Source organism: Pelodiscus sinensis, chromosome 8 (assembly GCF_049634645.1).
Source record: "Pelodiscus sinensis isolate JC-2024 chromosome 8, ASM4963464v1, whole genome shotgun sequence".
Lineage (NCBI taxonomy): Eukaryota > Metazoa > Chordata > Testudines > Trionychidae > Pelodiscus > Pelodiscus sinensis.
The window spans coordinates 56,832,685-56,859,032 of record NC_134718.1 but is presented as its reverse complement, the minus strand read 5'-3'; the positions used below and the strand labels follow the sequence as shown (position 1 = coordinate 56,859,032).

Sequence of the window (26,348 nt, the reverse complement as noted above, 5' to 3'; positions counted from 1 at the left end):
GAAAATCCATTGTAATCAATGGATCTGCAGCCAACACACAAAGGACTGTTTATTCACTCAAACTTACAATCTTTTCAATTATTTACTTTTAACACTAGCTGCTAACCTATTGTGTGGCATAAAATGAAAGGTTTACATCTACAGTAAGTCTTTTACTCAAAGCAATTCAATCATTTAATACTAGATTATATATCATTTGCTCTTCTGCCTACACTACAATCATAATGTAGTAACCCATTTGGTGTAACAAATTACATTTCAAAAAACTTATGAATATCCACCAGATTATCCCATAACCCAACCACCATGCACTTGAATGAACTTGTAGGAAAGTGATAAACAAAAATACCACATCATATTGTGGGTGAACACTTTCACAAAGCGATGCATCTATGTGTGATTTATCAGTCCTAATCCTCAAAGGAATCCTGCACAACACTTTCAAAAATTGAATCTAGGATCTTAAATTCATTACTCAGCCACAGAATGTCCTTCTGAAATGAATAATAATGAGGTGACAATATCATAGTTTAAATGTACTTTTCAGTGAATGGTTCATCTGAGTTTGACCTCAAGTTGATTTCTAAATACAGGCAGTCCCCGGGTTACGTACAAGATAGGAACTGTAGGTTTGTTCTTAAGTTGAATCTGTATGTAAGTCGGAACTGGCGTCCAGATTCAGCCGCTGCTGAAACTGACCAGCGGCTGACTACAGGAAGCCCGAGGCAGAGTTGCTCTGCCCCGGGCTTCCTGGAATCAGCCTCTGATCAGTTTCAACAGGCTGAATCTGGACGCCAGTTCTGACTTACATACAGATTCAACTTAAGAAACCCAGGCGTCCCCAAGTCAGCTGCTGCTGGAACTGATCAGCGGCTGATTCCAGGAAGCCCGGGGCAGAGCAACTCTGCCTCGGGCTTCCTGTAGTCAGCCCCTGGTCAGTTTCAGCAGTGGCTGACTTGGGGACGCCTGGGGCAGAGCAGCTGGGGTGCTGCTGGGTTGCTCCAGTAGCGCCGCTCCTCAGCGCTACTGGAGCAACCCAGCAGCACCCCAGCTGCTCTGCCCCAGGCGTCCCCAAGTCAGCCGCTGCTGAAACTGACCAGCAGCGGCTGAATCAGGACGCCTGGGGCAGAGCAGCTGGGGTGCTGCCCGGTTAGTACAGTAGCGCCGACGAGCGGCGCTGCGGGACCAACCCGGCAGCGCACCAGCTGCTCTACCCCAGGCGTAGGCATGAAAAGCCTGGTCTGCTGGGGGGGGGGGCATTAACTGCACCCCCCCAGCAGACCAGGGAGACGCGGGTGGCGACCCGCGTCCTCCATGGCTTTGCTCCGTCTCCTTGGTCTGCTGACCAGGGAGACGGGAAGCAAAGCCGCGGAGCACGCCTGCAGCGGGACAGCCCAGGCGCACCCGGGCTGTCCCGCTGCAGGCGTGCTCCGCGGCTTTGCTCCCCGTCTCCCTGCAGACTAGTCAGATCCGCGTAACTCAGGGACTGCCTGTATACAATTTTTTATGGTTAAAAAAAAGCTGATATTTTTATATTAATCTCTGTGTATGCAAGTTTTATAGTAGTTTACTGCAGAAAATTAAGAGTAATACCCCTAAAAAAAAAATCAATTCCAATTTTTCATGTTAGGTACAACACATGACTTTTCCAATATTAATATTACATCTCCTAATAGCACAGATTCATAAATCACTTCTTCCTAATCATTCAGCATCGAAGACAAATACCAACGTGTAAATCTAAAAACATTTCAACGCACAGCTAACAAAATACCATTTACTAGTTTATCTGAACAGCTGAATACTATCCTTGATCAACTGATAACTTGTAGAATTTCCTGTTTTATATGATATTGTATTCATCTGATCAAAAATATCAAAACTTTTCTAAAACTTATTTAACAGAATGTTGCACTAAATCCATTACAGTTCACTATTCATGCCAAAGTTCTCCAAAATATACATTGCAATATACTTTTGGTCGGTGATCAGATCATCATGTTAAATTGCTATTCATTACAGAAGTCACATCTATACTTACTTTTTCCTACCCTTAGAAATTACTTCTCTCACTGTATGGTTTGAATCATTTCCTTTGGCTTACCAAACCCACATAACCACCACCCAAGTAAAGTACAAATAAGCAAATAATTTTGTTAAGTCTGTAAATAAACCCATGCAGCACTGATTTCATTAGCATCTTTCTGCAAGGTACAAATATAATTTTCTGCTGCTTAAGCAAGAAAAAGCCAAGTTCAAGCCTGATGCAGTAGCAAATTTTTAACATGAGCGGAGGCAAATGCTATATTCATGTTGCCTAACATTTTTTCACTATTTTTAAGAGCTCTATCACCACCATAGTTTGCAGCAAGAACTCAAAATGTGGTGTGATGAAGGTCCTGGAGTCAGAAAGAAGACTTTTGTATCCCCCTTAAAATCTTTTAGATTTAATTGTGTTATGAACTGTCAAACATCACCATTTTCTATCTGTATTCTGCTCTGTGAAGCTTGTTTGTTCCTGAGCATTCACATAATACAATTTATTTTCTTCTTTTGAAAATAACCCAGGAAATTATAAACAAACAAAAACATTAAGAGAAAAAAAGATTCAAGCACCCAAAAGTCAGGAATAAGACTTAAGACACCCAGAAATATTAATTTTTCCTCTCTGTGTATAGAGCTGGTCAGAAATTTTCCTAAAGAACATTTTTCCATTGAAAAACATTAATTCATCTAAAGTATGGTATCTTGAAGCAGTGCATTGCCTTTTAACAAAAATTCATTTAGAAACTAAAAATGAAAGAAAAGCATTTTGTAAGATTAATAATTTCCAGATTCTTGTCAAAACAAAATGTCTTCATCAACCTGAGATGCATTTAACTTCTAGAATGTTTCAAAAATTTCATTTTTTTCCAGAAGAAAATTCAAATTTGTGATCAACAGCCAAAGCGCCAAAAAAAAAAAAAAAAATCTCAGTTCACACAGATCTTTACTTATGTTTTCACTGACAGTTCTCAGTCACATAATCTCTGTCTTCTTCCCCCCCCCCCCCCCCCCCCAAAAAAAAAAGGAGCTGGCCTTCGTTTACTCAATTAGAATGAGCCAGAGGGAGGGTTGGCCCTGTCTAGTTAGGACTTCACACAGTAACATCAGCACTCAAAACTGCATCAGAAGTCAATTGTTGAAGCAATGGAATGGCATGTTCTACACATGGCTAACATCTCTAAGCAAGTAGTCACTGTTTTCTGTAGCTTTAAATTGGTCTTTCAAGGATAGCATAATTTATACAAAAAAATCTAGACAAAGGGAATAGTTAATACAGGTTGGACCTCCCTGGTCCACCACCCTTGGGACCTGAGTGGTCCCAAACTAGGGAACTTGCCAGACTGGGGAAGTCAGGCCTCAGGCTCTCCTAGTGTTCTCCCGACTGCAGCTCCGGCCACTGCACTACCACCAGCATGACTGCTGGGATCTGCTGCTCCTGGTGGGGCTTCTCTATGGGCCGGCAGCCCCACTCTGGCCAGCAGGACTCTCTTTGCCCCTGGCCAGGCTCCTCTTCAGCCCATGGCCCAGCTCTGGCCAGCGGGGCTCTGTATTGCGGGTAGCACTCTCCCCGGCTGGCCTCAGACCAGCTGCAGCAGGCCTCCACGCCCATGGCAAACAGAGCTCCTCTGCAGAACAGCCTCACGCTGACTGGGAGAGCTTTTCTCTGGGCCATGCCTGAGCCGGCACAGCTCCCAGCCCCCAGCTCTGCCCCTAGGCCACTGGCCCTGCAGGCTGCCAGTTGTGGGCAACCTCCGAGGCTGGCACTCTCTGGTCCTGTGACATCCGTGGTCCTACCAGACCAGAGTTCTGACCAGGGAGGTTCAACCTGTAAATGCAAGAGCTACATGCAAAATATGTATAGTTTTCAAGTCAAGATAAGAGTGCAATGAAAAAAATATTGTGATTGGCAATTAAAGCTACCTGGGATTCTAGAAGCAACTGGATCTTAAAAGTATTACTATATAGCAATGCTTGCAAAGGGCAAGCACACTCCAAAGCAACAATTCTGTCACCATTCAGAACAGTTCTGAAGATTTTGAAGATGATATCATAGAGAAGGGAACATCTTCAATTACAGAACCCATCACAACATAACTTTTAAAATATGTTGACACAATCTGTGGTGCTTGGAACTAGATTAATAAAGCCTTGAAAAATCCACAGATATCCATTCCATATTCACGGATGTGGATACCCATAATTCATTTTTGCAGATATTGTGCATACAAGTTGAACCTCTGTGGTCTGGGACTCTCTGGTCTGGTAGTCCCACCAGACCATGGATGTTGCTGGATTAGAGAGCCCCAGTACAGAAGTTGCCAGTGGCTGGGAGCAGAAATGGCTGTCGGGACCAGTGAAGCAGCAGGGCTCATGGGGTAGCAGAGCCTGCAGAGCTGTGGGAGTTGCAGGAGCCTGTGGGGATGCCAAAGCCACAGGACAGTGGTGCCTGAAAGCTTAGACGAGGAGTCCAGTGGAGAGGGTAGTGCCTCTGCGTCCCAGACCTTCCCTGATCTAGCAGTCCTGATCCAGGATGGGTCAGGTCCCAAGGGTTCCAGGAGGTCTAACCTGTATGCATTATAAGAATGCCTTTGTACATGGGTGCTTGTCCCATTCCGGCCTGCCCGGCACTTACTATGAAACAGGGTCAGGGTGCTCTGCAGAAGAGCATTGTCAGAGCAGGGTGCTTGTCCCACTTCACTCCACCAGGTGTCTCTAGCAGGAAGCAAAACAAGCACTCATGCATCTGGTGGAGCAGAGAGTGACATGCATCCTTAGGAAACACAGACACTCCTCCTTAGAAGAAGGCATTATTAGACTGCTTGTTGCTGCTGAGATGTGGATGCAGATAAAAATAAAAGGCAGAGAGAGGACTGTGGATCAGATGTGCGTTGTTTCCTGCGCATGTGGATTGAATGTGGAACCACATTTTTATAGCCACGCGGGGTTCTATAGAGGGTTTACTTCCCCTAGGGACTCTAACCTCCAGTATATTGCTATTTCAATATCTGTACATTAACTATTCTAAAATTTCAATTATATAGTGAAAACATTTTCATGAGTGAGCACTCTATTGGGAGTATATATGAATAAGAGGCTGAAGAAAAAAACATTACAAATTTTTAGTGTATTCAATATACTACTGGAAGGAAGGAAGGAAGGAAGGCAAGGAAAGAATATGAATAAGGGTACACAAAATGCAAGTAAATGGAAACCAAAATTCCAAAGTGGCAAAGAAGCAAGATTTTTGCATGGGAAAGAATTAAAAGATACTGCGAGAGGGCGGAGGGAAAGTTGAGATTGAAACACGCTCAATGCCCTTCAGGGTCATTAATACAGGATCTTAGAAAAGTAAAAGAGCCCCTGTCCAAACACGGTTAAATTCTAAGGCCCAGATCTTGCAAACACTTGTGCATTAACTCTACTATTGAGAGTTGTTGCTTTGATTTCAATGAGATTGCTGAAAGAAGTATAGTTAAATGTCTGTAAGTGTTTGCAGGATTGGGGTTTAAGAGAACAAAAGAATGTATTTGGTATGAAAGATACATAGCTGGGGGAGGAGGGGACAGAGCCAGCTGAGAACCCAACTGGCAAGTGAGTCAGCAAAGATTTTTCTGTCCATTTTGGTCCAAAAGAAGCATGGTCCAAAAAGAGACTGTTTTGTACCTGTAGAATGTAAACAATTTATAATGGGAAAAAACATGACTGCCAGATGAAGCAGACAACAGCAACTCTCAGCTCTTTTTTGTTCATTTTTTCAGTTTTGAACAGTAACTAGTCATTGAACTCAACTGAACAAACTGGTATTCTAATTAAAGGAATTGTGTTAGTCTTGTGGTTCCATTATTGTTGCATAGAGCAAGAAAGTAGAGCAGCTGTTTATGGGCCACTAAAGAAATTGTTTACTAGGAAGGCAAATCTTTGCCTTTTTAAATTTAAAAGAAAAGAGAAGATTTAATAAACCACACTAACTTCCTGTTCAGAATATTGTCATTTATTCTCTCTTATGCACATGCACAGGCAGAGTTGTGAACACTGACAAAAGCAAACGTATCACACCAAACATCTGTAGCTTTGGAAAGACATCACAAATTAACCAAGGTTAAAAAACATCACCACCACCATCCCAACTAGCTCCTGATGCTTTTTTTTAATCCAGTTAGAATTTTTTTTTTTTAAAAAAAAAAGCCTAGAAGAAGCCTGGAAAGAAGCCTTTATATTTCATGATAAAAGGAACTCATGGTATATAAGAGATTTTTAATATCTGGCTTTTGTCATTTTTGCAATCTTATCAAAGAAGCAGAAAAATAAGGATTATATTCTATTGGCCACAATGCAAGTTCCACTCACCTACTGTCCCCAAGTCAAGCATTGGGAACAAGCTCCATTCAATGTCTACCAGAGACAGATATGATTTATTATTTCAAATTATTACAACTATATATACTGGACCAGATACTTGAAGTTGTCCAGAAGAGTTGACTAAGGCTATGTCTACACTAGCACTTATGTCAGAAAAACTTTTATTGCTCAGACATGAGGGGGAAAAACATCCTTTTATGTAACATAAATTTCACCAGCATAAGTAATATAGGTCGAACCTCTCTAATCTGGCATCCTCTGGACCTGACCAATGACAAACCACAGACTTTGCTGGACGACAGTTAGTCAATAATGTCTAGCAGCATTACCAACATGTCCACTGCTCACTGGGCTCTTAGAAGACACAAAGGTGTAAGTTAGAGGTAAAGAACAGCACAGAACACTGACAGCCATGTCTGGTGGCTGTAAACCAACTCCCACTCCCAACCTCTGTGGCTGGGGCTCAGTGGCGGCCCATCCATAGGCATGAACTAAGGCGGTCGCCTAGGGTGCCAAGTTAAACGGACGTTGAGGGGTTTAGAGGCAGGGGTGCCGATCGTGCACTTCGCCTAGGGCGCCAGTTGCCGACAGCTCGTCTAGGGCTGCTCCTGCTGGGGCTCTCTGGTCTGGCAATATCTGTGGGTCCAGCAAGACCATGGATGTTGCCAGACCAGAGTGTTCCAGGACAAAGAGGTACAACCTGTATTCTCTTCATAACAGAAACATTATCCACCACACCCACATATGCTACATTGCCTTGATAAGACATAACTGTTTGAAGTAGGGGGTCTTCATTCAGCATTAACCCTATCTTATTAGTTTAAACTCAACCCATTCTTGCAGCTATCTTGATAAAAGGCCTTGCGCAGAGAAGAATTAATTCTATGTTCACTGAAGGACAACCGTAGCTCTAGAAAGTGGTTTTTTAAATGTCTGAAACAAAATAGACTGAAAAGAATTAAACAAAGTATTAAACAAATAGACTGAAACGAAGAGGAAATGTGTTTTTAAGAGCTCCTAAAATCTCGTATGCAGTCATTTCCATCTTTCCTACAAGTGACTCAGATCAAGAGCTTGAGGACAACTTCCTTATTCCACAGTCTGAAAGATTAGAGGCTTCTAATATATATTAAACAGTATGCAGAATCAACTCAGAGGACTATTTCCTTGAGGAACCAAAACTAACCCCTCCTCTGCCCAGTGTTCAAGCACTGGTTCCAGTCATCATTTGTTGGCTCCTACCCAGTGTTCCCTCTAAGCTGTGCAGGAGCACAGCTTCACAGGTGGTTAATCAGCCCCACCCAGTCAGAGGCTCAGGGCTCCATGCACAGAGCTTACTGACTGAGCAGGGTTGATTAATCACCTGTGAAGCTGTGCTGCCACACAGCTTAGTCATTATATAGTAGGAGCAACTTCCTTCTAAGTCAGGGCAGACATAAGAGGTTGTGGTCACCCTGCGCAGCCTCTCAGGATTTTTTGATCCACCACTAAAATGCAAAGTGCCCAAACAATTCCCAAAATAACTTCTACCAAAAGAAACGTATCAGTGCTTTCAAGGGACCTGACCCAAGCTATTTGCAATCAGGAGGAATATTTCCACTCACTTCAGTGGCACTAGGTCTTTCTTCGCAGCAGGAAAATACACTACCCTAGATACTCAAGCTGTCAATAAAGAGTAGTAAAATCATTCAAATGAAGCATGTTAACTGCATTTCTACAAAAGGATAAAGAGGAAGAAGAAATGCTACGAAGCTCTTGGAAATTCACCTCTGAAATTCAAATAAATGGCACATTTTGTACCTTGAGATAGGGAAAGCTAGGATTCCTACCAACCTATCTTTACAAGTCATTTTTCAAGTCTTAAAACAAACCTATGGAGTCCACAGACATCAAAGTCTACACCAAACCTCTCACATTGCTCCAAAGAGCTGCCAAATCTCATCTCACTCCTAAGTCCTGATCCCTAATTCAAAGATGAAGTGTTAATTAAAGAGCTATTTTGATTTTGTACTTTCTGGCTTCTTTTTTTTTTAATGTGAAGAACAAGGAGAAATCAAAAGTAGCAGATCTTCATCTCTGCCTCTTTGCGCATCTACAAAACTTTTGGACCAAAAAAAGATAGGGAATGTTGTGTCAGACTAAAACTCAAGACATTGAAGATGGAAATAATCATTTTAGATACCCTTCAGTAACTCCACTCTGACTTCCCCTAAATCTCATTGAAACTTTTGTAATGCAAACAAACAACAGTTATTGTATATATTATGCATAGTGGAAAGCAACCATATGTTACCTGATACCACTTCTGCTGGTATAAATTTTATTTCTAAGAATATAATGGTCTAGCTAAGTATAACTTTGGAAAAAGTTTCTGACTAGATAAAGGATACACATTAACTTGGGGGAAGAATTAGATTACAAAATATGAATTCTGTAAAGTTTTCTAGCTAAAGTTCAGGGTTACCTCTCAGAAAATCACATACGTTCTATTTAAAAAAATTCTATAAACTTCTTTTTCCGGCTTAAAAAGCGAACTTCTTCCCAGTCTGTGTATTCTTGATAAGTGTGCAAACACCAGTTTTGTAGAATATTCTTAATACTAATGTGGCTGTCTCAGTGGAAAAAACAGACTATACATGCTGTCATAAGCAATGTACTGAAAACAAAACAAATGGAGATGTTTAAAAAAATAGCTGTAAAAAGAAGTAACATCAAAGTACAGTGAAGGATGGCATCCAAAACATAACATTGTCACAGCTACCGAACTGTGTCCTGAAGCTAACATATTTTCTATCACATATAAAGACTATTTAGTCAGTCGTCATATTTCTTACTCATTTTTTCCCCCCACTGTAAATGTCAGTCTCAAATTTCCTTAATAAAACCAAGTACAACTGGTCTATTTACTTGCGGGTGTCAGTATTTTTTTTTTGTTATGATTGCAGTAACACATTCAGTTTCTCTCCTGCTGAGAAATTTTCCTCTGAGGTAAAACCTGGCACAGATACTTAATGCAACAATACTTTATTTTACCTTCCCAAATTGTAACAGCGGTGTAGTCTTCAGTGTTCAAAGGTATTTTTGAACAATATATATAAAAAAAACAGTGGTAAAGGTGCATGCAGTGAACTGTACCTCATACTCGCCACATTCAGAGGGTGTATCCTTGTGTATAGCCATCTGATACTTGGCAAATAAAGTAGCTGACTGGCTGAAGGATGATTTGAACTGTGGGTCTTCAGAGGAGACAGGTACTAACCTCACCTTCATAGCAAGGAAAATACAAGCAAAATATGTAACTGCATCTAATCAGATTATATGCTCCTGAAGGTAAGGCTAGTGGAAGATCTCCTCATAACCATTTCAAAGCCTCAGCCATTGACACCATATCTTACATGGGGTAAAGCAAGTATACCCCATAAAATTAAAGGATTATGATATTAAATTATGATAGATATTTTAAATTAGAATTTATAGCATGTCATACTCCAGGCACTAATTTATTCTGCCCTCTTATCCTTCAGTAGTACAAAATAAGCCATTTTATTTTAACTGAAAAGTTCACAGAGTGATTGAAAGGCTTCTTTTTAGAAGCATATCCCTAATACTTGCTACTTAAGCTTCTCCCACCATCCCATTCCCCTCCTTCCCCATTTTTGTTTAACTTCACAGAGATAATGTATCTGGCAAGTTTAACTATTGCATTAAGTCTGTTCATTATGTGAAATAGTGGCAACATGTAATTTAGCTAGAATGTATTGTTTTATTTCAAACTGTTTCAAATTGTAAGTAGCAAAGAGCTTTATACAAACTCCAGTAAACTCTGAACAGGCAATTTTTTGCATGTGATAATTATTGCACACACGTTTTGGTCCATATCATGCTTGCCTTCCTCATGTAAAGACTCACATTTAAGTCAATCATTTAAGTCAATCCTGTTCCCGATTTATCCTGGTGAAGAGATGACTATGTATTTGGTCATCATGTAAGTATCTGAAGGCATGTCTAGACTAAATGGCTCCGTCAACGGAGCCATGTAGATGAGTTTACTAGACATAGGAAAATAAAGTGGCGATTTAAATAATCACTGCTTCATTTACATCAAAATGGCCGCCATGCTGTGCCGATCAGCTATTTGGCGGCACAGCGGGGCAATCTGAACGTGCTGCAGTCCACAAGGGAAGCCTTTGTCGACTGCTCCGGTAAACCTCGTGAATTATTTAAATCGCCACTTCATTTTCCTATGTCTAGTAAACTCATCTACATGACTCCGTCGACGGAGCCATGTAGTCTAGACATACCCTGAGTGTTTCCAGTGGTCGCCTCTCCTGCTCCCCTGTGGCTTTATTGTATAGTTCTTCCAAATTTCTGAACCATGCCCATGATTTCCTTATTTTTCTGTCTGCAATAAAGTTAACATATTTGTGGCACCTACAGTAAGATATGAAAAACAACTTGCACTTCCAGGATGTTGGTTGGTTTAATTCACCATTCCCTTGATTTTACTTGCTTCCATTTCAGTTATATGTATATAATAGACATAAAGCCCACACTTGTTTCTCACAGAATCCATCCAAGACACATGAAATGGAGGGGAAGCTGAGGTTTTACATAAAATTATACTTGGCCTTCTGACCTGACTTATGGTTGGTTTATCAGGTGGGTCCTTGTGAATAGCCATCTGGTAACGTTTATAAACCTGGTAAGACTCCTGAAATGTGGCTTTGAACTGGCAACTTGGTGGAGATGATCTCACTACCCTCACCTTCAGAAAAAGTTAAAGACAGATTCATTATTCCAATATCACATAATTACATCTATACATAAAAGTTGGTGAAAGATATCACAAGCAGAGTATTTCTGACTTTCTGCAAAACAGATCCCAGTTAAAAGTCCAATAAATAAATGAGGTGTCAACCTTTCAATTTTTTTCAGGTATTAACTAACTAAAAAAATTCCATCATGTATCAGATAAATAAAGATTTTCTTTTATTCTCAGTGCATGAAACTTGAGTTTTTTTAAATAATTAATTTTAAAGGTAATTAAGCCTTAATATCAGAAATATGCAAATATTGGTGTGATGGGGTGTGCATACCCTGCACTAGAGCAGGAGTAAAAACCCTGTGGGCAGAGAAGTCCTGCCGCTTCAACCAGACCAGGTATGCTCCAAGTGCTGGGGCAGCATAAAAGGAGAAGCAGCTCAGACTGGGCTGGCCAGCAAAGGAGAAGGGCCTCCCCGAGCTTCTGAGCTGCAGCAGCCAGTGACCCAGGCAGCAAGAACCGAAGGACCAGGAGACTGCCGCTACACAGTCCCAGCAGAGACCTAATGAGAAGGCACTGCTAGGGAACTGGGAGACCTAGCTGCTATGTGGGATCCCGTCCCACCAGCACCGGCAGGAAGTGACACAGGGAGGGTACAGGAGCAGCCTTGCCTGCCCAGGTACACTCAGTGTGTTTTGGCTGGATTTCCAGCTGAGGTAGTGGTAGACTGATCTGCCACTCACAGGGCCCTGGGTCAGGACTGGCCCCCACGCCTACTGACTCTGGCCACTAGACCATACTGCCCTGAGACAAGGGCTTCCCACTAGGCTATGCTGCCCTGAGACAAAGGCTCTTAGACAAGGACTGACCATTAGGCCATACTACCCTGGAGTAAGGGCTACTTATTCTATACTGCCCTAGGACAAGGGGCTACCTGCTGACTCTGGCTGTTAGGCTATATTGCTCTGAGACAAGGAGTACCTACTGAATTTTGCCCTTAGGCCATACTGCCCTGGAGTAAGGGCTACCCATGGACTCTGACCAGTAGACTGTACTGCCCTGAGAGAAGGGACAGCATTATTGACTTGAGCCACTAAGCTCCACTACCCTAGACTGCAGGTGGGTCTTTATGGACTATAGCAACCGCCAACAACCCTGCAGCCAACCAGGCGGCATACGCACCCCTGAACACCCTCAACTCCTGTGATGGGATGTGCATATACTGCCACAATTGGTCAACAGCTAATAAGCCAGTTAAGTCTTTTGAAAGATGCTAACTGATCTCCACAATATAAAAAAAAAAAGTGCTTTTACTATAATCTCACATCATATGAAAAATGCGAGATGTACACAAGCCTTGGAAATATGGACGCTAGAGTTTTGGAGGGAGACCATTCTACTACTATGGTGATGAGAGTAAAACAGTTAGATCTCCTACTTAAAAGGAAAAGAAGAAACTAATCATACCATCATAGAAATGTAGGACTGAAAGAGATCTCTCCTGAATAGGTCATCCATTCTTGTCTTCTACACTGATACAGGACTAAATATTATTTAGACCACAGATTCTTAGCCTCTCTCTTTTTTGAGCTCCTCCCGCCCTCTTATCCCCCAATCCTCTCTGCAACATACTATAAAAACTTCACAGCCTAGCTGTGCCATAACAATTGTTTTTCTGCACATAAAAGTCAGGGCTGATGTTACAGAGAAGGAAGCAGAGCAACTGCTTAGGCTCTGGCTTCAGCCTGGGTGGCAGGACTCAGGGTCCTGAGCTTCAGCTTTCTACTGTGCGCCCTAATTAATCTGACACTAGAGGCCTACTTGGCAGCGCTCAGGAAGCCTACCAGCAGTTCTCCAGAGGCCCGCAGACACCTGGTTGACAACTGCTGATCTAGACCACCTGACAGTATTAGTCTAACCTTTTCTTAAAAGCCTCCAATGATGGAAATTCCACAGCTTCCATAAGTAATTTGTTCCTGTACCTAACAATCCTGAAAGTTACCAAGTTTTCATAAGGTCTAACCTAAATCTGCAATTTAAACCCATTACTTCTTGTGTCCTTATTTTGTTGCTCTTCTCTGACTTGCTCCAATTTGTCCACATCTTTCCCAAATTGTGATGCCCAGAACTGGACATAGTACTCTAGCTGAGGCCTTATTACTGCCAAATGGAAGAATTACTACTTGAGCCTTATTTACAAACATGCCTGCAAGTACATTCCAGAATGATGTTCACTTTTTCAGCAACAGTATTACGTTGTTGACTCATTTAGTTTGTGGTCCCAACTATAACCCTAGATCCTTTTCTGCAAGGGTATGTCTACACAGCAAAGTTATTTTGAAATAACAGCCCTTATTTTGAAATAACTTTCCTAGCGTCTACACAGCCAAACTGCTATTTCGAAATAAATTTGAAATAGCGGAGCACTTATTTTTGAATTTGGTAAACCTCATTCTATGAGGAAAAACGCCAAATTTGAAAGCTATTTCGAAATAAGTGCTGTGTAGACACTTATTTTGAAATAAGGGGCTTCCAGCCTTCCCAGGGTGCCCTGGTGGCCACTCTGGCCTCAACCAAGAACACTCCTCTTCTCCCCGACTCCCGGGAGCCCTTAGAGGGGTAGACTCTGGCCACAGTGCCTGTGCCCGCTCCAAGCTTACCAGCCCAGAGCCAGCAGTCATTGCCCCTGACCCAGTGGCCCCAAAATATAAGCCAGCAAGCCACTGGCAGCCAGCCCACCACCGCTCCCCAGGAGCAATCTGCCAGCTCGCAGGAGCCTGCCAGGGCCCAGAGAAGGCAGGCGCCTTCCTGGTCCAGGGTGGAGATCATGGATCTTATTCAGGTTTGGGGGGGATGCCCCCAACGTCCATGATCTCCGCACTAGACAGAGGAATGCAGCCATCTATGGCAGGATAGCTGCCAGCCTGGCCACCAAAGGCCACATGCGAACCAGGAGCAGGTTTGCATAACAATCAAGTTGGTCTGGCAAGACCCCCCAACCCTGAGCTTTCCCTCCCCCTTCTTCCCCTTGCTTCCCCTTCCAGCTCTCCTCTCCCAGGTCTCCCCCTCTCCCACCTCCTTTCCCCAGTCTCCCCAGAGTTTCATTCCCTCCCCCCCCAGTTTTGTTAAATAAAGAGTTTGTATTCATGAAAATACATGTATTTTATTTTACATCAGAAAAGGGGGCTAGGGAAGGGTAAGTGGAAGGACGTGAGGAAGCAATGAGGCACAAGCCCCCAATGGGGCAGACCTGGGAGGCTCTTAGTGCTCCTCAGGGTGGAAGCTCTCCTACAGAGCCTCCTGGATACTGACAACCCCCCAATGGACATCCCAGATGGCAGCCTGCAGGAAGTGCAGCCAGGCTCGCAGCAACACATCCAAGAGAAGCATCAGAGTGTCCGGGGCAGCTCCGGCTCCATGTTGCTGAATGCTTTTGGTGTCCCGAGTGAGGGCAATCAGAGCACACAGAGACAAAATGCTTTGCTGTCCCTCATCAAGGTAGGCAAGCAAGCAGGGAAACCTGAGAACTGGCTGTCCAGGGGGGTCCTTTTAAGCACAGACCTCAGCCTTAGGCAGCAGCCCCACACAGTAAGTCCTGACTTGGTGCCCTGCTAGAACTGGTTCCAGCCAGCCTTAAATGCAATTCAGAGCCACTCAGTGTGGACGTGCTATTTCGAACTAGCAAAATGCTATTTCAAAATGCATGGTGTGTGTAGACGCGTTATTTCAAAATAACTATTTTGAAATAACACTGTAATGTAGACATACCCCAATACTCTTTCCTAGGTAATCATTTCTCATGTTCTACTCCCATTTCCTACTTGTTAATTTACAATTCCTAAGGCAACTGTTAGTTAGTTACAATAGGTCTCTGTTCTCTTTTTAATCTGTGGAGTATGTCCACATGACCACTGTAATAATTGGAAACTAGTTTATAGTGAAAACGGTTGTTTCCTATACTAAAGAAGTGAGGGGAAATATACACACTCATCTTCATCCTGTATCTTCAAACATGTTTAAGGCTGTGTTCAATTACCAGAACAGCATGGACAAAAATATCATTTCTAGTTCTGAGTAGGATCTGGTGTTGACCATAAGATCCACCAGGACCCAAAAAAACTCTTGAAAATTACCATTCTACAATAGGGATGTTAGTTAGTGCGTAATTGAATAGTCATGTAACCACATTAAAACTTAAGTGGTTACATGACTATGTGATAGTCCCTAAGGGCGCAGCTGGCAGCCAGTGCACTCCCAGCCCCACTCCCAGATAGCCACCTGCCACCCCACACTACTGCCTCTGTATCAGAGGCAAAAGTGTAGGGTGGCAGGTGGAAGCTGAACTGTGAAAGGAGCTGGTTTAAAAACAAGCTCCCCACGCAGACTGGATCGCATCTGCCACTCTCCACTGATACAGAGGCAGCAGCATGGGGTGGTAGCAGCCCCATCCAGGGGTGGAGAGTCCGAGCTCCCCATAGACAGAGGCTGCTGCCAAGGGTCTGTGCGCAGCAAGCCCAGGCCCACCACAGTCAGAAGCTGTTTCACACTGCCCCTGCCCCACCCCGCACTGCTACTCACTGTGCCTATTGGCTCTGCCTGCTCCTCTCATCCTCCATCAGAGGCAGCAAAGGGGTGGAAGTGGCAGGCAGAGCTGGTGCTTGTGGGGAGTTTAGCACCAGTTCCCGCCCCCGCCCCGCCCCCGACTTGCTGCCTCTGATACAGAGACAGCAAGGAGGGGGAAAATGCATATAGTTGACAAGATTAACCGATAAACCTAAGTTTATCGGTTAATTGTGTAGTCATCTACACATTGACATCCCTATTCTAGAGTTGTGTTGGTTCCCTCCTGAACTCTTGGTCCCTCTTCTACAGGCCTGATTTATGCCTTTCAGTGATCCCTCCTTCCTTCTTAATACATCCATTCTCTCCTACTCTTCAATAACTTAACTGTATCAGAAAACCTGGAAGAATAAGCCACACATGTGCATTTTGTTTTTTTCAATTGAGGAAAATCAAGCCATTAATTTTCCACCACTGGTGATCTCTTCAAACTCTTAGCACAAACAACTATATTTCTCAACTTTAGTCACTATAATGAATTCTACTCCTCATGGTGGTCATCAACAACCATCAGGCTCTAGTTTATAGAAGACTAGCCTTTTCTATAAGCTATTTTCTCTCTCATAGTCTAGGAATAATGTTTGTTCAATTTAAAACCAAATAAAATGCTTAGAAAGTTCTCCAAACTAAGATTTGCCAAATGGCAAACAGTATATTACTAATTATTTTTGTAACTCTTTTGACAGATAACTAAATGTATGATAGCCATTAAGGAAAAAAATATAGATGCCAACTTTGATGACCTGCTGAAGACCTCTAAGCAGATCAGGCATACATTTATAGAAAAGAATTTTGTACTATGTCTTTTCAATTCAGTTATAAGAACAGCTACTATTTTCCTATTGAGCTGATCATCATAGATAGTTAAATATTTATCAGCTTTAGAACTTTACATTGTATTTTTCTCTCACACTCATCTAATTTTAAAGTCTTTCATTTGTGAAGAATTCTGTTAAATGTTCATCTAATAATAGCCCTTGATTCTAAGAGTGAGAGCACCCTCTAGAGGCTCAGCAAGACTCACCTTTGTTTTCTCATTCAGAAGATTTCAAGGGGAAATTTTAAAAGAAAACTGGGTAGGCAGTGTATGAGCAAACAGTTCTTAGATAATATAGGTGCTTTTGAACATCTCTGTAATAGTGTATATTTTATAGCAAAATATATTTTCAAAAGCTAACAAATTATGTGCTAGAAATGTAGATAGTATTTATCAAGGCTCCAATGCTTTCACTTTAAAAGTGAGCTTTTTCCATTTCAAATATTTTCACTAATCTTTCTTTGAAAGCTGCTTCTAATGATAGAAATTATCTTATGTTATTGCGCACACAGGAAAAAAAATCAATAATAATGTAATTGCCAGTACCTCTAACTGATGTCTGGCATCAGGTAAGGAGACAAAAATTAAGTCTTCAAGGGACTTAGGTTGATTCCCTTTAGATTTAGAGATTTGAGAGAGTAAAACTTGAGGCTCCACTTGCTTTGGAGGACCTTCAAGTGTGTGAGTTTGGTTCTGAAGAAGCTTCTGCAATTTTCTTTCCTTTCGAATGTCCTTAGCTTTCCGACAGGGTGGCTTGCTCAAATCAGCCCCTTTTCCTACAAGGACAAAAAACCAAAGGAAAAGAATTAAACAACAACATTATAGAACAAGAAAAACAGCTATTATATGAAAGGTAGGACAGAGCTGATTACAAACTATACTTGTATAAAAGATGTAATTTTTTAATAGCATGGTATTATTTATACAGCATTCTTTTCCATGTTCAAAATATTTTGCAGCCATTAGCTGTAGTCCCACATCCGTTAAGGCAAGTCAGACCTAAATTGCTGCAAGATCATTCCTTTCATGGCCTCAGATGGCAAACCAGAAATCCTATGGTAGCTTCATTTAAATTTAAAATTTGAGGATTTTCAATTAATTAAACAAAAATACAATGACTACAGTAGCCTTTGTTCATTTGGATATTCCATTCCATTTTACACTGTACCCTAATATTCATTTTCAATATATTTGTTTAAATGCATAGCTGCAGCATATAGATTTTAGCTGCTATATAGGTAATGTGATTTTTTTGGCATTTGTTGGCATGAAAATCAGTTTGAAATCAGAGATAAACACAGTAGGTGGGTATTTCAGCTAAAATTCTCAGCAGATAAAATGGCTAGTTTCAAAAAATAATGCTACACTGAGACAAATGGGCTGAGCTACTGTTTCATGCTTTCTGCTTATTCAGGAGGAAAGAATAATACTCATTCACATTTTCATACTTATATTCACAACCAAAACAACTAAAATACAGGTTGAACTTCTCTAAACGGGGACTCCTTGGTCCGGCAACATCAGTGGTCCAGCAGGATCATGGCTGTTCCAGGACCAGTGTGTCCAGGTGGAGGGCTAGTGGCTGGGAGTTCTATGGGCCGGCAGGGCAGCAGGCTGCCAGCAGCGAGCTGCCTGTGGGTCTGGGAGCCCAGTGTGGCCAGCAGGGCTGGCATCAAGCTCTCGCCGGTAGCCAGGCCATTGTTGGAGGGGACTGGTAGCAGGGAAACCAGAAATGACCTCCTCTGGTCTGACAAAACCCCTCATCTAGAAGCAGCTAGGTCCCCAGAGTACCAGGGAGATCCAAACTGTACCCAATTTATTTTAAATGAAAACTTAAATTCTATAGCGAAGTTATACTGTGAATGATAGATTCTCTGGTAGCAGAAGTACAAAAGTAACAAGGCCATGACAATACAGTGATGCAAATATCATTCCCAATTAAAAGTATATGGTTAAAGGTCTTGACCCCTTAGCTTTTTAAGGATACAAATCAAGACTTCCCAATTCCTGAGACAATCTGTGCTTCAGTCACTACCACTCATTCACAAAGGCTAGTTCGTACTTAGATGCATTATGTAAAGCAACAGTATATTCTCCAAGCAACTAAAAGTATCGCCTTGAGGCACAGGAAAGACCTGTCACCAACTGTGAATATATTGAATCAGCAAAGCAGAGGGCATCCTGACAAAATCATGCACAGAAGACAAAGTAGAACGGATATATTTCACACCACCTGGAAACCCTTTGCAACATACAATCATCACCAATACCTTTAATATGCAGAGCACAGAAGAATTAAAGACCAGCTAAGTGTGTAATTTGCCCACTTTTAAAAAAAGGTTCAATAACTATATTGCCACTCAATCATCAGTATTCTGAATATGCATATTGCTATGTCAGCTCTTATTGATTATTTCTTGAATCTGGTTGCAAAATACTACATTTAAAAAAAAAGAAGGAAAATGCATAAGAGGAAATCTATATGGGAAAGTCATTAATAAAAGCTTAAAGACTATCAGGCCAGACATATAATGTGAATGAAAAGATCATACTGTGCTTTACTACTATCAACTGAGCACTAAACCTGGATAGAATTTTCAGAAGTGCATAACTACTTCAAAGTTCAATTCTCATTTTGCGAAGTAACTGACTTTTTAAAAATGACTTTTAATAAGACTTAAAATTCTATTAAGCACCCTCATTAGTTTTAAAAATTAGACTTCAATTTTTTTTTATTTTACTCTGAATATATTCCTACAACTCTAAACTACAAACAAAAACTTGACAATAGTGTGACTATTTTCTAATATCTCCATTTGTAGCATTCCATTTGTTTTATATGCAAATTAATTTTCAAAATATTATTTTAGTTGAGTCTCATGGAAACAATATAATATACAGACGACAACCGGTACAAGATTTTACAACTGGTCTCTCTGGAAAATACAGCATTTTGGTATTGTAGAACATACGTATTTTACAAGGTCTGGAAAAAAAAACCTAACCACTCTTCCTTGTATTTTATTAAACTTATTTTCTTCTTTGGCAAAGGAAAATTGTACATCAGCTGTAACATATTTTATACTGCTACAAAAAAAGTTACAATTTTCTTAGCTTTTTGGTAAAAATCTCACTCAGTTTAAATAGGATATATAAAAATAAACTCAGATTTTTTTTACCTACACAAGAAACATGTAATACTATATGCTTTAGAAGCAGTGAGCTTTTCTTTTTAAAAAGTTTTTTAAAGCTCTTTCCAACTATACATAAACTTTGTACCTGTAAAAACCCTTGAAGTAAGATTCGTATTGGAGTAGCAACGTCAAATTCTTAACATGGAAAGATCCTACATCTATTTATGGCTTTAAGAAAGCATACTCATTTTTAGACCTTTGACCGAGTGCAGAACAGTACACATTCACACAAATTAGTTATTAATTTAAAGGGTGTATGTACACTTACATTTCACTCGAGTTGTTATACTGCATGAAACACACCAACTCCTTGCGTACAGTAATTAAAGCTTTCCTGATACTTATAGAGTAGTGGTAATTCAATTCTTCTCCTGCTTTTCACTGTGGCTGTCTAGACTACATCCCTTTTTCAAGAAAGGGAGGTAAATTAGGCACGTCGATATTGCAAATGAAGCCAGGATTTGAATTTCCCATGCTTCATTTGCATAATAGTGGCCGCCGCTTTTTTTGAAAACGGAGCTTTATCAGAAAAAACAGCAGTTTAGCTGGGAATCTTCTGAAAATAAAACCCTTTTTCGAAAGATCCTGTAAACCAAAAGATTCTGTAAACTGAGTACAGGACTGCCTTTTTTTCCCCCAAAAAGCCCGGTTTCGAAAAAAGCAGCGGCCGCCATTATGCAAATGAAGCGCGGGAAATTCGAATCCCGGCTTCATTTGCAATATCAACATGCCTAATTTACATACCTTTCTCGAAAAAGGGATGTAGTTTAGACAGACCCTGAATGTGTCAACATATTTCATTACACTTCAAAATTAATATCTACAATATTAATCACTGTTTAAAGCAAATTTGATATAGACTCAGACACTTTCCCATACAGACTCACTGAATTCCTGTTCACCTTCAAATTCAGCCTCTTTTTCCCCAATGACCTTTTCTAAAAATTCATGTTACTTTTCTATCTCTCATGAAAATGAACCATATGTCTGAGTTAAAATAAACTATAACTGACATATTTCCATTTCTAATATGAAACAATCATTTAAATTTATGTATTCCCCTCTGATACAGAGGTATAAAGAGGCATTCTACCAATACATTAGGTAAAAACATTTCTATGGAATAATGCAGAAAAAAATGAAGAGGAAGTCTCCTTTTGGAGAAATGGTCCTGCTGGAAAGAAGGGGGAGCAGAAGGGGGGGGGGGCAGAAAAATTGAGTCCTGACCCTTTATTAGAATTTTGCTGTTGACAAGTAAACAGTCCTGCACTAACACATGTTGAATGTACATAAATGAACGCAATATAAATTATAATTTTCACTTTTATTAAAAAATGGGTTCTGGATACTTCCATAACCTAGTAGTTTAAGAATTAACTCACTAGTCTCTACCCAAGGGCGAATCAATATGGTACAATGATAAACAAGGGTTAAGAACATACCTCTGAAAGGGCTGCCAAAATTTTCCATTAAATTGTTTTGGGGTTTTTTTGGGGGGAAAGGAGGGGCCTGTGAATGGTGGTAGTAGTTGTGGTGTTTTGATTATGTCCATTTATGTTTACTGGAGAAAATATCAAACGTAGAAAAAAGATAATTGGAGAAATATTCCCCTTTTCTAAATTAGTGATTTTCTTTACTTAGCTTCACCGGCTAAGATACTGAACATTTCAAAAGTGACCTATCCCTCACGTCAGCAATAATATTTTGGCCTCTGTCCAAGAGTTAAATGCAGTAAAATCCAGACTATTTTAGTGGGGAAATTCTCGATCACAGTCTGATTTCCCTTCTCTTTTACACAACAAAGTGAACTCAGAATTTAGAGAACTTTAATCTTCCATTTTATCATTCACTTTTTAAATATGACCTTGACAATGAGGCAAAAGCTATTCATGTCAGAACACAAGATACAGGTGATATCAATAGGTGAAAATTAATATCCAACTATATCCAACAAGATAGCTCTTTCCTGTGCTTTCCTCACAAGAACACAAACAAAAGGCTTAAAAAAATCCTTAAATAAATTAAATATTAATTACCAGCAGCAGCTTGCCTGTGATGAAACACTAATTTTAACTGTTTATGCCAAATGTAAATCTATAAATTACAATGCTTATATGTCACTGAAGACAGTGTGAAGGGATTTTTCCCCAATGTGTCAGGTAGTGCCGTTTAGAGACCTTTTCTCATTGTTTTTCATTGTTTTGTGTCTCTTTCCAATGAGCCAGTGTTACCTATTAAGTACCACAAACTACTGAATCCCACAGTCCCCTCTGTTTTTAAGAGACTGTAGGACAGAGAAAAGTAGAAAGACTGCCAGTTCTGCAACAGTACAGTACTGTCCTTCTGCAGGCACTATGCACAGGCCAAGATCAGAAAGGAACAGGTTGTAGTGTGCTACATTGTATTCTTCCATAGCTCATGGCAAATTACTGTAGCTAATGACAGAGTCAGCATTACTTGGTTCATGTTCCATTTCCATGCTTTAAAACTACTTGGACTAGGAGGATTAGTGGCTATAAAAATCATTAGTGCTAAAGGGTTGTCAGGGACCAAGGGGGCACTGCACAGACTGACTATTCCCACATGGGGAAAAATGGTGAGGGACATTTATTTTTTGCAGTTTAGAAAAAGATAGCCCGAGTAAATACTTTATGACAAAATGCTGAAGAAACATTTGCATGCCAGTAGCCTTGTCCTGGAACCAGTACATTTACAACATACGCACGACTAATTCTGAAAGAGATTTATCTTTCATTTTTAAAGTATCCTGGACAATCAAGTGCCTTCATGAGAAATGTCAAAGTTATTATATATTTCAACTATGGTCACATAAAGAAGCATTAAAAAAAACAACTAAGAAAGGATAATCTAACCAAGAGGATAATCTAGCTGTGGGTAACTCACCTCTTTATTCACAGTGAAAGACAACCAAAGGCTTTTTTGTTCATGTGTAATGAGAGCTTAATTTTTTTAACCAATTATTAAACAGACGAGAGGTCTTCCCTGTTTTCTAAATGATGCAAATCGATTCCACTGAACTATAACCTCCTTGCCTCTGGAGCCTGTTGGATTTTTAGGTTCTCTTCCCTTATGAATAGGGGTGGGTTCCTCATACCAGTGCCACTGCTTGGGAAAATTTGAGCTGCACTAAAAACACTCAAGCTAGATGTCTGCAAGACACTGCACTGGCTCAGTGGGAGAGGTACCCTCACAGTTGGAAACTATCTTTTAAAAATATATTGTGCAAAAAACTGATGGCTTGGCTCACCCAGAAAGTGTCCCATTTGTCACTGGCAAGTAGATTTCATAAATTGTGATTATCAATCAAAAATGTAACACTAGAAATAGAACCTGCTTTCCTTAATGACAAAATAATTTTGTATTCCTGTTAGCTTTCTTGATGGTTTAGTGCTATGGCAGAATAAACTAGAGTCTTTCCTAGAATGCACATTAACATGTTTTTGTTAGCTAATTGCACATGCAGACTACTACAAGTGAAAACATGCAAGCCATAAATACCACACATTGGCATGGAAAAACTGCTGTCAGGGGGGGGGAAAAAAAGTCTGTATGTAAAATAAGCACTTTCAATATGGAACCACACAGACAAAAAATAAAGAACCCAGATAGTCTTCTTCAGCCACTTTCATTACCTTTAAGGAAATAAGCACACTAGTCTAATGTTACTTAAAGTACAAGTTGGACATCTCTGATCCAGCACCCTTGGGACCACTGCTCCTGAACCAGAGAATTAGCCGGATTTAGAGATGGTTCCCTGCCACAGCCCTCAGCTGCTGACTCTGCCAGCTGGGTGGGGGTGGAGAGAGGGACTCCCTCCAATCCCTGCTGGGCTGCCTGCTGGATCACTGACCCCACTGCTGCTGCTCCAGCCTAACTACATGCTGGGCTCCAGCAGCCCGCACTGCCATACGCTACAGCCACACACTACCTCAGCTGCCGGGATCTGTCTCTGGCTGGGTTGCCAGGGGGTCAGCTCGGCACCAACCCTGCGGGCTCTGGCCCTGTTTCCGCAGGCTGTCGAGGTTCTGGCCCCATGCTACCATGGGCTGCTGGTGCTTTTTCCAGCCCTGGACTGGTCCCTCTGTCACAAGCCTGGGTGGCTCTTGCCCCGTGGTAGCCCACAGGCTCTGTCCCTGCTTCCAATGGGCTGCCCAGGGCTCCAACCCCACGCTGCTGGGAGCCACCATCAGCCCCAGCATTGGTCCAGCATTCATGGGCTGCCCAGGGCTCTGGCCCAGCACTGCCATGGGCTGTCTCTCTGGCCTGATCCTGCACTGCTGGTGGCTTCCCCGGGCCAGTCCCGGAGCCACTGACTGTTGGGGGCTGCTGCCAGTTCCTGCCCCATTCAGCCTCTTCAACCCAGCCCCTCCTGGATTGCCCTCCTGCCATTAGGCTACCAGAGTTCTCTGATCAAGGAGGATATTGCTGGACCAGAACTTCCAGTTCTGGGAAGTATAACCTGTAATCAAATTACATGTGTCCAACATCGGGTATCCCATGCCCAACACTGTGGGGAGCCAGATATGGGCGTGCTAATGTGTTGGCACACACAGGCTTTGCTTTTCAAACTGTGATAGCTGGTGCAGAGGCTCCAGCACAATGAGGGCTCTCCAGGGGGAGCTCAAATACAGGGCTAACTGGGTAAAAATGTATTGACTGTGCTATTCAAGAGCAAAGACTAGATCATGGGTTCTCAAACTGGGGGGGGGACGTGAAGAAATTCCGGGGGGGGGGGGGTGAGGTGACCCAGTCATATACCCACCCACCCTCCCTCCCCCAGTCAATTCCCCCTCATAGGTTTTGCCATTTTTGTTTTTTGGCCCCAGTCGGTTCCTTTTTTTTTTTTTTTCCCCCCCTCAACAAGTTTTGCTGCTATTGGGAAGGAGGGCATGAGGGTTTCTCAAAAATCGAAAAGGGGGCATGATGCCAAAAAGTTTGGGACCCACTGGACTAGATGATCTAATAGTCCCTTCTGACTTTTAAATATACTAATAAATCTGTGCTGACACTGCCTCAGCTCTGGTTGATACTAATACATCTGTGCTGACGCTGCTTCAGCTCTACTAGCATACAAGGAAGCACTTGAGGAAAAGAGAGAAGGCCCAGAAGGAGAACATATGCCAGATGGAGAAAAGGGAAGAGATAGGTGGCAAACTAGAGAGAAACAGGTGAAGATCCATCCATGTTTTCCCCAACACCTAAGTTTAATCTTTTCACCATCAAACCTGGACTATCCTCTGGTGAATCATGAAAAGCTTGGCAGAGGGGGAAATGCCTCAGGAACTGAGGTATGATATTGCATTCCTGAGGTTCCATCTTCTGCTGGCAAGCCTGTCATAATTCACCAGGACTCTAGTGAGAAGTCTTCAGCAATATACATTACAGTTGGGGGAAGGGGGAAACTGTCCTCCCCCCAAGGACCTTGGGAAGAAGGCATGGCAAGTGAATAATTGATAGGTTGTAACTGCCACACCTTAACACCACTTTTGCTCTTGTCCCCTGCAATTCCTGCTAACAAAGAAAATAAATTAAGTGATCATCCTTATTGTTCAGCTAGCTAAGGGCTCCTCTAGACTACATCCCTCTTTTAAAAGAGGGATGTAAATGAGCCCGATTTAAAGTGCAAATGAAACACGGATTTAAATATCCCGCGCTTCATTTGCATATTTGCATCTGAGCGCTGTTTCAAAAAAGAATATTTCGAAAATGAAACCACAGTCTAGAAGCGGTTCTTTCGGGAAAAAAAACCAAACCCTTTTTTGAAAGTTCCCATACTGGGAGTACAGGCTCTTTTGAAAAAGGGTTTTTTTCCCCTGAAAGAACCACATCTAAACTGTGTTTTCACTTTCGAAATACCCTTTTTTGAAACAGCGCTCAGACGCGAATATGCAAATGAAGCACAGGATATTTAAATCCGCGCTTCATTTGCACTTTCGATAGGGGGCTTAATTACATCCCTCTTTCAAAAGAGGGATGTAGTCTAGACAAGCCCTAACATTTTTGTTTAGGAGAATAATATTTTTCCATCTAAATATCTCAAAGCACTCAACAAAGATAAGCAAGCATCATCATCCCCATTTGGCAGCAGAAGAGTTTAAAATATTCAGGATTTTCTTGGAGCATTTTCTGATCACCCAACCTGTACTCAGCATCTGTTTAATTTCACATATCTGCCATAAATTACACAAACAATATATTAGCAAAGGAACAAATTCATTGGTTTAACTTTTTTATATAATACACATTTTTTTCCCTTACAAATATGTGCAGAAACAGACCACTTGTTCCGTAGGACAATGACCTGTTTATTTAATGAGGCATTTATTTCTACATAAACACATTTTATCATGGAAAATGTCAAGTTTTCCAAGGCAAAAGCTAAACATCTCTCAATCTGGAAAGTTTTAAACTAGAGGTAACCTTTAACACTAACTATATTTAAAAAATTATGGGTACATTGACTAAGATTTTGGTGCATTTGTAACTCACTTATACATTTCGTTTAAATCCTGCCAAAAAGGAAAAGGAC

General features: G+C 41.4%; 1 protein-coding gene across 7 annotated transcripts in view; it reads right to left on the bottom strand.

Annotated features, from left to right (window-relative positions):
* The window catches only part of ATE1 (arginyltransferase 1), a 170,442-nt gene that overhangs the window by 131,502 nt on the left and 12,592 nt on the right, over positions 1-26,348 (bottom strand). For 3 of the 7 annotated variants that reach the window (XM_006111405.4, XM_006111408.4, XM_006111404.4), the window contains exons 6-8: positions 17,151-17,380; positions 11,042-11,170; positions 9,541-9,669 (exon numbers count right to left, since the gene is read on the bottom strand). In XM_006111405.4, the coding sequence (XP_006111467.2) occupies positions 9,541-9,669; positions 11,042-11,170; positions 17,151-17,380 (488 nt within the window). The remainder of the gene's footprint in view (positions 1-9,540; positions 9,670-11,041; positions 11,171-17,150; positions 17,381-26,348) is intronic. The other 4 variants (XM_006111410.4, XM_006111407.4, XM_006111409.4 and 1 more) reach the window with 2 other exon arrangements.